We start from the raw sequence: 13,881 nt of genomic DNA, 5'->3' as shown, positions 1-13,881 counted from the left end.
GCTATTAATAACTGCGCTGATGCAATGGGATTTCAAGTTGGATTGCTTAAACAGTATGCTTCTCATATAATTAACATGTTTTACACCTCTTATACGCTTCACTAGCGTATGGACCTAAAGGTGCTTAGCCAAGCAATTTATCTCCAGGAAGGAAACGAAATTCAGGATGATAGTTGGTGCATATGACATGGAGTTGTTGGATATATAATTTAGGAATTGTTGCAAAAATTGCTATTTACTTTCGTTGTTCGTACATCTCTAGCTTGTCTAACTGTATATACTCGAGATCTATTGCTGAATTCTGTCAACTGCTTGTTCTACTTTTTCAGAGGTCTTGCAATTTAAATGCTCACAGTATTTGGTAACATGGTGCCCTCACTATGCTGCATAACTTCTGTCTCTGCATCACTATCCAGTTGTTGCAGTTCCATTTGAGGTAAGTTTGGAACTGCTTAAAAGCATTTAATTCATTCTTTAGTTCACTGGAAATAGTCACTCTAAATAACACCATATGTATAAGGACCAACTGTTATCAAGGAAATTTAACTTTCAAATTGAAGAAAATGTATAGGATGCAAAACATCATATACGATGGATTGGTTGTTAGTGGTATTTAACCTCAGTTTCTTATGGTAATACAATATGTAACACTACCTATTTTATCAACCTTTGTTTTCAAGTGCTTGTTTTCAGACAATTGTTTAATATCATGGGGAGCTAAATAACATTTATTACTAATCACCCCCAAGCAAATGTATTGCCAAGGGCGCTATATAGCTTAGCCATTGCCTTAATTAATTTATGGCCTGCTTGCCTGGAAAATCTGAAATGAAGATCTGTGATATGTAGAGATGTCACCACGAAAGAAATGAGGTAGTTCTTAGATGTTTGGTATCTTTAGTCTTCAGTGATATGGTATTCTTCTAGATACTTGTTAATCAACAAAAGAAGTGCATTCAACAGTTTTAGACTTTATATTAAGACATGTTCAAGTTTTCCTCTTTTATGATATTACTTTCCAATCTCCGTTGTGCTAAACATCACTAAAAACAAGTCCCCATAGACATTGTCCTTCACTCTAAATATGGGTGCTTGCTGCTGCAGGATCTTGGGAGATGCCAGATGTCTTTATGGGAGCCAAGTAGCCAACCATACCATGTTTGATTATGACAACCTGAAGGTTGGCTTCCCAGAGGCGGCATAAGGCCCCATGGTGATCAGATGAGCCGGAGAGTCCTTAGTTTTTCAGCATGTATGTATATATTTTTCATGCTCAATTATAATGCTTGGGTGATCAGGACCTGTCTGTTTTAAACTTTAGTTTGGCTATGCTAAACATGAACTAGGCAGAATTCAGATAACAGTCTATCATAGGAAATAAGCAATAATAAAACAAATCGGTAGCAGTATGTATATGTTGGTACTTGATTGCTTGGCTGTGTTCATAATTGAAAAGCTGTATTCTTTTTAAAACAAGTAGTTTATGCTTACAGGCTTTTTCAAGGAATTTGAGCTACTTATTACAGCTGATGTGCTGCCTTCTTATATGTTATGTTCAGTCCACACGATGGATAGCTCACTAACATTAAGCAGAAATGCCCCTTTCATGAGAAAAAGAAAAGTTATATGGCCATATGTCTTTGCAATAAATAATTGACACCGGACTGTTGGTGTAGGTTGTATTTGATAGGAACCATCCTGTTTAGCAGGTTGAAAATATCTGATACTGTGTTAGTCATTCCTAGGCTGAAATCATTGGCAAATACCCTGTCAACACCATGCTGGGGCTTATTTTACCGAGCCACATTATTTCCCACCTTCAGTGATCCAATTGTCAAGTACTCAAGTTGAATTATCGATGCTTAAAGATAGGCTTATACACGATGTAACATTGTTTTCAGTGGCAGGTAAGCATTAAGAAGCTATGACAATAGAAATATGTGGTTTGGGAAGCACAGTTAGTTAGACATGTGGCTCAGGGCATAGAGTAGTGGACTACAAATTTTATAGGAGTCTATTTTCCATATATCAGAATATACAATGTTGAAAATTGAACATATACATGTTCTGGTTTATTCGATATGCATATTAACAATATGGTAAACTTTGACACTGCTAATTCTAGGAGGTTACTCAAATTTTGAATGGCAAATTCGAGCACAGCTTATATATCCTGGAGATACATGTTTGTCAAGTGACTTGCGTTCTTGCTGTTGGCTGCTTCATTGTTCTGCGGTATAACTCAGTATGGAGCAAATTTGCACTTATTTATATTCAGATATATTGTTAATTTATTTTTCATTTGTTGCAGTACATTGCCAATATTAAATGATAAATTGAGTTCTCTACATATATACAGTTGCAGCATTCATTTTTCACATCATTGTTGTTAGAAATTAGTTTGATACTTTGATTCTTGCTGTAGAAATTCAAGATTTGAGAAGCTCGCCATGTAGGACAAATAACTTCAAAGTTCCAAATACAGCATACTAAAATGTATGTGTCAAAAAGCAAGTTTCCCCAGCAGTATGGTACATAAACACTGGGCTATGTAGAGTCCCGCTCTTCAGGGCTATATATATAACAAAATTAAATTGGACTGTCCATTTAAACATGAATAAAAAAAATCCTAAAATAAACTAATTATTGAACGCACGCATACAAAAAGGGTTCATGTCCCAAAATAAACTATTTTATCACATCACGCGAAAAAAGGTGATGTGACATGAATCACATTATAGTGCTTTATAATGGGCGGCTTCAACATGAATACAAACAAATCCTAAAATAAAATATTTATCAAACGCGTGGCAAAAAACAAAAGATATGTGTGACATTATCCTAAAATAAAATATTTTATCACATACCCACCAAAAAAATATCTGAGCATAACATCAAACGTGTGGCAAAAAAAAATTAAAAGAGATGCGTGACACTATCGTGTATGCTGTTTCACTTCCTATATCTATCATCCGATTTTTTTTAACAGCACTACCATTCCAGTGACCCAGATTGAATGGCGGATGAAGCGCCCGAGCGAGCATCGTTTCTCCTAGCGCCCTGATCTGAGTACTCTCCCATAAAAAATCCATCTGAGCTCTGCATATAACCTTTCTTTTATATATTCATTCATATCACATCATCTCCCAGTTTGAAAAATATATTTTGTTAGACAAATAAAATTGCACCGTAGCGTTTAGCAGGGCATATTACTAGTGCTAGGGTAGGAGTAGGGAGGCGGGAAAATTGGTGCTGGTCATTGGCCCTCCAACCGCGCGATTCCCGCGCCCAAATTCCTTGCCTCCTCCCCCAATTGCCCCAAACCCTAGCAAGGTGCGAGGGATCTGGAACCTTCTGAAAACGGGAGCAGGAGCTCGCGCCAAGCACCACCCCCCATGGCGGCCACCGCGGACTAGGCGCTGCTCGACCTGATCCCCCAAATCCACTCCCTCTTCGCTGATCCGCTCTAAGTGGTGAGTCACAACGGAATGCGAGGCTCTACCGCATTAGGGATTAAGGTTGGGGTCGAGATGATTTCTTGGTTTCTCGTGCGCTTCGAATTCTTGTTCTTGCCGGCTCATTTTGGTACTTGGGGCGCGCATGGGTTAGGGTTGTGTTTTGTTCGAGGTGTACCTTAGGGTTGATAAGTTTTGTTTTGGACATTAATGTTCATATTGCGTTAAGCTTAGAAAAACAAAAAAAGAAACAAGAAACAAATGTGCCAGTTCATGGTGGATTTGATATCTTTGTTGATGGTTCGGTGCCCATTCATGATATCATGTATATGGAGTAACAATGTTTCCAGTTTTCCATGACAAACTTAGATTTATTCCAATCTTTTGTGGGAGGATTAACATTGCATCAGCCTTTTGTTGTCAAATTCAACAGGAACTGGCCAAGTTTGTTCAGCTTGGGATGGTGGAGTTTCCAATCAGATTGTTGTATGTCATGAGTTTATTTACATAATGATTAAACGAGTGTGATACTGCAGCTCCACATGACCATAGGATGAACCACTTGCCTGTCCTTTCTCGTAATATTCTTGTTACTTGTTTAGTGGTTGATTCATTGAAATTGTTTGAGTTGTTGGATTTGTTTACCTTGGCAGACTGTTTCAACAATCGATATGTGTGTTTTTGACAGATTTCATATAAATGGCTCAGCAAGAACTTCTCTGTATCATCCAATGATTCCAAGAGGTAAAGGTTCCCTTTTTATGGATATTTCCCTTGATCATTGGATGAAACATCCTGACCTGTCATGACCGGCAATGGTGACACTGAGAAAGAGGTTTAACTGTGAATGATAGTGTGTGTGTTTTGGGCTAGACTTTATCAAATATAATGCGGCCTGCGTGCCTTAAATCGTTTGGGCCAATGGCCCATGTAATCAGGAGATAAATACTCAAGAGAGAGAATGGCTGTGGCCAACCTGGCAAAAGAAATCGAATCTATCTCTCTCCAAACTCTATCTCTCCTCTGCCTCAGCTCTGTTTCTCTTCGTCCCCAACTCCGATCTCGTCTAAATCTCTCTCTCTCGTCGGCGGCGAGTTTCGCGGTGGCATAGTGTTACAGTGGTATCAGAGCCAGGTTGTGGGCGTCGCCGTGCGTTGGATTCTTCCTGATTCGCCACGGCGCCCGCAAAACTTTCAGCCCCTTTGAAGCAAGCTAATGGACTCCATGGAGTCCAAACTCTTGGAGAAGTTGGAAGGCATCACAAAGTGGATGCACGAGATTGATCAGCGGCTGGATTCCCAAGGTGGCAGTCTCGAGAAGGTGACTACCAAGGTGGATCTCGCCATGGATTCCGTCGGCAAGGTGCAGGTTCCGCGACTCCTCCGCCGTTGAATCCACCTGTTCCTCCTGTGTTGGATGGGGTTGATTTGGGTCGTGGTTTTGGTGATGGGATTTATCGGCGTCATCAGCCACTTCCTAAAATGGATTTTCCTCGTTTCGATGGTTCTGATGTGCGGATTTGGTTGGATATGTGTGAGACTTATTTTGACATGTACCAAATCACTCAAAATTTCAAAGTCTCTGCTGCTGTGTTTCATATGTCGGGAAATGTGGCTCAATGGTATCATTCTTATAAGTTAGTGAATGAGGTTAACTCTTGGGATCAGTTTAGAATGGCAGTCGAAACAGAATTTGAGGGTGTTGTGGAACGTGAGAAAATGTCTGCACTAGATACTCTGACTCAAACTGGTACAATGACTGAGTATAAACAACAATTTGATTCTCTTGTCTATCAGATCAGAGTGTTTGATCCATCTGTGGGGGGTAACATAAAATGTTAGTGACTCGTTTTATGAATGGTCTTACTGAAGAAATTCGAGCTGCTGTTGTTGTTCAATTGCCTGACACTGTACAGCAAGCATCTGCTATTGCTCTTATGCAGGAATCTGTCTTGGCTAGTAGAGCTACCAAAGCTCTCAAAGGGAAATTTGTGAAACTTCCTCAGTACAAGAGTGATATCAGTTCTGATACTGCTCCAGGTCGAGTAGATAAAGAGGATCTATGGAAGGCTAAGCAGTTGAAAGACTATCGACGTGCTCAGGGTCTTTGTTTTAAGTGTGGTGACAAATATACTCCTGAACATCGTTGTGCTGTTGGAGGCCAAATCAAAGCTATGCAGTTGGAAGAGGTGCTCACTGATGACATATTGGATGTTGTTATTGCTGCAGAACAATCTGATGATGAGGAGGACTGTCATATTTCTCTGAATGCATTGACAGGAGCTCACCTTCCTACTGCTATTCATTTGAGAGCATTGGTTCACAGTAAAGTCTTGTTACTTTTGGTGGATTCTGGCAGCTCTCACAGCTTTATTGATTACAACTTTGCACAGATGCTGGGTTTACCTCTAAAACCAATTCCTTCTACTCTGGTGAAAGTTGCTAATGGTGATTGCTTACCTTGTCAGTATGTGGTTCCTGGTTTTTCTTGGTGGATTCAGGGGCACACATTTACTTATGACATGAGGGTGGTCACTTTGGGGGGTCACGATGCCATCTTAGGTAGGGACTGGCTTGAGCAATGGGGGGAAATGTCTTGTCATTGGGCTAATAAAACACTCAAGTTTCAGTATCAAGGGTCTTGGATTTCTCTTCAAGGAGTACAAGATGCTGCAGTCCCTTCTGAAATTGCTGCTGTCACTCTGCCACAACTTTTGAAATGGCATAAGGGTTGTGAAATATGGACTGCTGCTTTGTTGGAACATTCCCAGGATGATGTCCAGCATGTGATTCCTTCTTCAGTGCAACAATTGTTAACTGACTTTGACGATGTCTTTCACGATCCTAAGTGTCTTCCCCCACACAGGGTTTTTGATCATGCTATTTCTCTAGTACCTGATGCTATTCCTGTCAACTGCAGACCTTATCGCTATTATCCATTACAAAAAGACGAGATTGAGAAACAGGTGAACGAAATGATTGATGCTGGTTTAATTACACCTAGTATGAGTCCCTATGCATCACCTGTTTTACTTGTCAAGAAAAAGGATGGTTGTTGGCGTTTTTGTGTGGATTACAGAAGATTAAATGCTCTCACCATTAAAAGTAAGTTTCCTATGCTGGTTGTTGATGAATTATTGGATGAGCTCTCAGGCACTAAATTCTTCTCTAAACTGGACTTGAAAGCTGGGTATCATCAAATTCGAATGGTGGAAACTGATGAAGCCAAGACAGCCTTTAAGACACATCATGGGCAATTTCAGTTTAGGGTTATGCCATTTGGTCTCACGAATGCACCCTCCACCTTTCAGTGCCTTATGAACTCAGTCTTTGCACCATTTATCAGGAAGTTTGTGTTGGTGTTTATGGATGATATCTTAGTTTATAGCCCTGACCTTGATAGTCATTTGCATCATCTTTAGCAAGTTTTTGTTATTTTGAGGCAGCACCAGTTGTTTGCTAAGAGGTCTAAATGCTCTTTTGCTTGCACTCAACTAGAATACTTAGGACATATCATTTCTGACAAAGGAGTTAGTACTGATCCTGAGAAGACAGCAGCAATGCTGGCTTGGCCTGTGCCTACTTCTGTTACTGAATTGAGGGGATTTTTGGGACTGACAGGCTATTACAGAAAATTTGTTCAGGGTTATAGTATCATAACACGACCATTGACACTCTTGTTGAAGAAGAATGCCTTTCTTTGGACTGATGCTGCTCAGCTTGCTTTTGATCAGTTGAAGACAACTATGAGTAACACTCCAGTGTTAGCTTTGCCCAATTTTCAGCTTCCTTTTACTTTGGAGACTGATGCATGTGCTTATGGTCTTGGTGTTGTTTTAAGTCAGCAGGGTCACCCTATTGCTTATTATAGCAAAACTTTGGGTCCTGTTAATCAGAAATTGTCCATTTACGAAAAAGAGTTTCTAGCTATTATGATGGCTGTGGATAAGTGGAGATGTTATCTGCAGAGAGGTCCATTTATCATTAAAACAGATCACAAAAGCTTGTGTCATTTGGATGATCAAATATTGGGGACTGAATTACAGCAAAAGGCAATGACTAAATTGATGGGTTTGCAATATTCTTTTCAATACAAGAGAGGGGTTGATAATATTGTTGCTGATGCTTTATCTAGAATGCCTTCCTCCTCTCAATTTTGTGCTCTTTCTGTGGTCCAACCGATCTGGATTCAGGAGGTGATCAATTCTTATACAGTGGATCCTCAAGCTCAGCAGCTACTAGCTGAGTTGGCTGTGCATTCTCCTAATTCTCAAGGGTATTCATTGACACAAGGGATTATTAGATTCCAGAATAAGATTTGGATTGGATCCAATGCAGGACTGCATACTAAGTTGATTCAAGCTTTTCATGCTTCTGCACTTGGTGGCCATTCTGGGATTGCTGCTACTTATCATCGAATTAAGAAATTATTTGCTTGGCCTGGTCTCAAGTTGGATGTTGAAAATTTTGTGAAGCAATGTCAGGTTTGCCAACAGGACAAACATGAACACTGTCGGCTTCCTGGACTATTAGCTCCTCTCCCAATTCCAAAAGAGGCCTGGCAGGACATCTCCATGGATTTTATTGAAGGCTTACCGCGCTCTGATGGTTATAATGCAATTTTGGTGGTGGTGGATTGTTTTACTAAGTATGCGAATTTCATTCCTTTGCGTCATCCATTCACTGCATCACAAGTGGCTCATCTGGTGGACAAAACTGTATTTAAAACTCATGGCATCCCTCGTTCTATTGTGTCTGATCGTGATCGTCTCTTTACTAGCAAGTTTTGGACAACTCTTTTTGCTACTTGGGACACTCAATTACAGATGAGCACAGCATATCACCCGTAAACAGATGGCCAAACAGAGCGTGTCAATCAGTGTTTGGAAATGTATTTACGATGCATGACTCAGGCTAACTCTAAGAAGTGGAGCCATTGGATTCATTTGGCAGAATTTTGGTACAATACAAATTATCATACATCTCTTTGCTGTTCTCCTCATAAGGCTCTTTTTGGGGTGGATCCTCATTATTCTCAAGTTCCTGATCTGACATTGGCTACTCTGCCTGATGTGGTGGATGTTCAGACTGAAAGGCAGCACTTGTCTGAATTTTTACAGCAGCAGTTAACTCGAGCCCAGCTGCGTATGAAGAACAAGGCTGATAAAGGTCGTTCTGACCGTGTTTTTGCTATGGGTGATGCTGTTTTCTTGAAGTTACAGCCTTATGCTCAGTCCTCAGTAGTTAATAGACCATATCCTAAGTTGGCTTATAAGTTCTTTGGCCCTTTTACTGTTTTGGAGCGCATTGGAGTGGCGGCTTATCGTTTGGATCTACCTGCCAGCAGCACTGTGCATCCAGTGTTTCATGTTTCTCAACTCAAAGCTCAGGTGCCAGATCATACTCCTGTTTATACTTCTTTGCCATCCCCAGTGGTTCTTAATGCTGCTGACATTGTTCCTGAGGCGATTTTGGAGCGTCGACTAGTGAAGCGCTGCAATGCAGCTCATGTCCAGGTGTTGCTGAAATGGTCTTCATTACCAGCAGATCATGCTACTTGGGAGGACTATCATGTTGTGAAGACTCGCTTTCCAGATGCTCCAGCTTGGGGACAAGCTGAAACTCCTGCGGGCGGCACTGTCATGACCGGCAATGGTGACACTGAGAAAGAGGTTTAACTGTGAATGATAGTGTGTGTGTTTTGGGCTAGACTTTATCAAATAGAATGCGGCCTGCGTGCCTTAAATCGTTTGGGCCAACGGCCCATGTAATCAGGAGATAAATACTCGAGAGAGAGAATGGCTGTGGCCAACCTGGCAAAAGAAATCGAATCTATCTCTCTCCAAACTCTGTCTCTCCTCTGCCTCAGCTCTGTTTCTCTTCGTCCCCAACTCCGATCTCGTCTAAATATCTCTCTCTCTCGTCGGCGGCGAGTTTCGCGGTGGCGTAGTGTTACATGACCACACCTAACTAGTCACTAATTCTTTTCAGGTTGCTTCAGGAGTTCGTTAACACTTAACAAACATGGGGCTGATCTTAAAGTGATTTACAGTGTATCTGGATGATTAAAAAAACAATTCCACAGGTGTAAAACTCACTTCAGGCCATAAACTTGAAGATAATGTGTTGCCTTAGGCTTATTATGGTACAATTTCCCAATTTACACCATACGAACATTAAGAACTCGAATTCTTATCAATACTGGAACTTAGAGCATAGGAGGGAAAGTCGATTTATGGATGGAATCAAATATTATACCCTTTTTCTGATAAATGTTGAATTAGACTGAAAAGTGGAGAGTGGGCATCTCTGAGCTTTTTTTTTTGGGGGGGGGGGGGGGTGGGTGGGGGGAATCCCCTTTTAGCTGTGGCGTGGGAGTTAGGGTTTGATGTTCCAGGAGACAGCAGCGAAGCAGTTGGGCTAGTGGCAGACTGGCAGGTCATCAGCTTGCCGATCTCTCGAGGAGACATTAGTGAGGTATCCAACCTCCCTTGAAATTCTCTTGCTCTTCGTGGTTCTAATCTATTCTGAAATTTCCCCCCTTCTAGTTGGGAATATCTTCATGGAGCCAGCCTTACGGATAGGGATTCAACGCCTCCTACGAGCTTCTCCTCGTGGACATCTCCATGAGATGATCTGAGCACCAGTGAAGCCATTACAATCTCCCCAAGGCGTCATATGGGTTCTGAGGTACTTCTCTCCTGATGATACTAATGACACAGGTAGCATGCAAAATGTACTGTACAAACATAAATAATGTCTGCATGCACTCATCACTCAAATATATAACATATACTCCCTCCATTCCAAAATATAAGGCACAACCACCCTTAACCCAAAGACCAAGAAATAATTATTATCATCTTGTAGTTTGGAACTTTGGATCATCCTAATAAATATAATGCATGCGTCCAATAGGATTAGATAACATGAGAGTGAAGAATTTTAAAAAGTAATAATTTAATAGAGAAGATGTTATAATTAATTGCATACTTGCATGCATGCCTTATATTATGGAACATCTAAGTCTCTAAAAAAAAGTGGTCGTGCCTTATATTATGGAATGGAGGGAGTATAGAGGAAGAGAATGATCTTGTGTCAGAAGGGAGGGCAATAATCATCTGTTGACATGATATTTGCCAACTACCCTGAATACTAACAGGGGAAAAATCTCAAACAAATATCATCTGTGAAGACATATTTCAAAATATTCCTCACACCCTGAATGGCAACAGATAAAAAACAAATTAGCTCATAAATCAGCACTGTTGGCTATATGTGGCATCAACCTGATTGTCTGATGCAATGAAATACTCAAACTAATCAAATATTTAATAACAAGAATAACAACAATAACAGTAATAACAACAATAACTATAATAACCATAATAATATCAGGGCCTTAAGCCCCATGTACAATTTATTAAAACTGAGTGGCCATATGTTCAGTACATCGCTGTTTTTCAAGGGCCATTTTAAAATCTCAGTATATATAATGCATATATGCATGTTATTTCAGATTTTAACTTAGACAAAGACATTTTAAAGCTACATTGCTGAAACATACATGACAATCACGAACTAAATCAAACTTCATCATAGGATAATTAGAAACAACACTACTGTTGAACACTGGACCTTTTTTTACCTATGATTTCACCTAGGGGCAGATAAAATTGATGCTTCAGGGTGCAATGAACTGTTGAGCTGCTCAACTGGAACAGATATTGCAGGGCTCAAATCAAAGAAGTTATAACCCAAATTGTCATCTACCGCCCTTTCTCCTTCCATGGTCTTCACCACCACGGACATGGATGGTCTTCTACTGCTATCGCTCTGCAAACACCACATGGCAAGCTTCATCACCTCAATCACTTCCTCCTTGTGTAAGTGCATTTCATCACTATTCTTGTCAACCAGATCTTCAAGCTGGCCTTTCTTTGCCTTCTCTTGCAGTAAAGTAATGAGCTGAACATTCTCCTCTGACTGAGAGTAGTCAATGTTCTTTCTTCCACTGATGATTTCCATGACCACAACACCAAAGCTATATACATCAACCTTCTCTGTGATTTGTGAAGTCAGCCATTCAGGTGCCATGTATCCAGGTGTCCCTTTCATTCTTGTCACAACTTTGCTTATCTCCCTCTCGATCAGCTTTGATAGACCAAAGTCAGCAACTTTCGCATTGAAGCTGTCATCTAAGAGAATGTTATGTGGTTTAATGTCCAAATGAACAATTCTCTGCCTACACTCGTCATGAAGATAAGACAGACCCCTGGCGACATTGGTGATTATCCTCTTCCGCGTGCCCCAATCTAGTGGAGCATTGCTATGCAAGTAATAAATCCACTTGTCTAGTGATCCTCTAGGCATATACTCATAAACCAGGAGCCTGTGTGATCTCTCCACACAAAAACCTATCAGCTTTACCAGATTGATGTGATGAATGTTGCCAATTGTCTGAACTTCTGCTAAGAAGTCCTTCTTTCCTTGACCTGCTCGATCCAGCAGTTTTACTGCAACCATCTCATTGCCTAATTTTCCTAGAAAAACTGAACCAAATCCTCCTTCCCCAAGCTTGCTACTGAAATCATTGGTTGCTGCTTTCAGCATCTTGAAGGTGAACCTCGTTATTGTTCCAGGCAGGTCTGCAAAATCGCTTTCATCAGCTCTTTGTCGATTACACCTCTTCCTGATGACCATTGAGATAATGGTGAGTGTCACTAGTGCAGCGGCGGTTGCTCCAATTGCATAACCAAAAGTGTTTTTTTTCTTTGATGGAGGAAGCAGGTGTGTACTCTGCACCTTGACGTACAATGTTGACCTAGCGTTTACCGGATCTTTTGAGTAGTAGCCTGGATCAAGATATGCTTGCAGTGAAAGGACTTCTGGTAGCAAGTAACACGTATTCAGATATGACATAGAAAGAGATAGATCCGGATAGAGCAAAGCCTGAGTTTGGTTGAGATACAAACTAAACAAGGCAGCTTTACAGGAGCAGTTGCTCAAGCAGTCTTTCTTGCAACTCTCTTCATCGGTCATTGGTGCACCACGGCTATCGCCCCAGAGATGGAAGTATGTAACATTAGGAATTGCTACGAGTTGGTGATCTTGCATAGCTTGGCAGGAAATCTCAGTTTCCACCGCACAACCAAGAGTAGGTCTCATGTTGTCAATTGGCTTGAAGTATGTGGTATTGGGACAGGAGCACTCCGTAGTCGAGCAGTCCATGCCCTCAGTGGAGCAGCCCTCACTTAAGCAGATGCCGTACTCCCCACAAACAGTTGGGTATTGACAGTAGTTTAACTCAAAGATGTCCTTTGCTATCACCCAGCGTTGTTTGAACTCTTCCCATTCATATAGCCTGAGATGCCCATCTGACTCAAACCTCAAGTACTGAAGTGAGTGTGCAGGTGGCAATTTGGTCTCCAGTGGATCAGATCCAGGGATTGATAGGCTCCCATTCACCAGAGTCACAAAGGTTGGTTTGTACTGATACTGTGTGATGCTTTCATTTTTAACCAGATATGACGAATAAAACTCAAACCGATAGTATGGTTGAGGTTGGTCAGATCCGGCAAACGCATAGAGCCCATCAGACCGAACAGTGAAATATAACTGTCTGCTTGTAGTCCAGTTGGTGGCAGAGCTGTTGGGCCTTAACATCATTCCCTCCGCTAGCATCTGCCCAGGGAGCAAAGAATCTGTTGGATTTTCGAACGACTGCCACACCGGCATGTAGGCATCATTAAATAGCACCAGGTTGCCAGAGTTGGTGATGGTCATTCCAATGACAAACTGCCCTGAGGTGCCGGTGGACCAGACAACGCTGCCATCTGCATTTGCAAGAACCAAATCACCACTGGCGGTGAAGCTCAGGGTGGCGTTCTGGTGTGCCGCAAGGTCACGGTTGGCAGACCACACGACCACAGGGATATCGCCGGAGCCTGAGGTGATGTAGACGGCGAAGAGGATGGCGTCGCAAGGGGAGGAGCAGTAGAAGCCGGCAGCGAAGGACAGTTTCTCGTTGCCATTGCCTGGGACAGAGCAGAGGAGCACGTCTCTAGAGGTATTGCTGCTCCAGACCCTGGATACATTTGCAACGGGGCCAGGGGTTTGGTCACCACCGCATGTTTGCAGGGCTGCATGTGCGGCAGTGAGAAAGAGGAGGAGGAGGCGGCCTGGAAGAGCCATTCTCGTACACAGCAACAACCATGTGCACGCAAATCCCACTCCTTTTTTTCCTTAACCCCCCAATTAGCGTATAAGAACTAAGAAGAGGACTGCAATTCTCTGGATGCTGCTGATTCTTTTTTTTATAAGGACTTGTGTTTTTCTTCTTTCAAAATTGTACAACTATCTAAGGTCAGATGACCATTGCACTAACCCAGTTGTATTGCTGTCGACTGTCGTGTGCCGTATGATAG

The 13,881-nt window shown here is 41.6% G+C and overlaps 1 protein-coding gene across 1 annotated transcript; it reads right to left on the bottom strand.

Annotated features, from left to right (window-relative positions):
- Nucleotides 1-11,110: 11,110 nt before the first annotated feature.
- Nucleotides 11,111-13,881, bottom strand: LOC107281461 (G-type lectin S-receptor-like serine/threonine-protein kinase SD2-5). The gene has a single exon (XM_015788849.3). It carries the CDS (start codon nt 13,646-13,648, stop codon nt 11,111-11,113), a length of 2,538 nt encoding a protein of 845 aa, XP_015644335.1. The 5' UTR covers nt 13,649-13,881.

This window comes from Oryza sativa, chromosome 1 (assembly GCF_034140825.1).
Source record: "Oryza sativa Japonica Group chromosome 1, ASM3414082v1".
In the NCBI taxonomy this organism is placed as follows: domain Eukaryota; kingdom Viridiplantae; phylum Streptophyta; class Magnoliopsida; order Poales; family Poaceae; genus Oryza; species Oryza sativa.
This window is presented reverse-complemented; position numbering and strand designations above follow the sequence as displayed.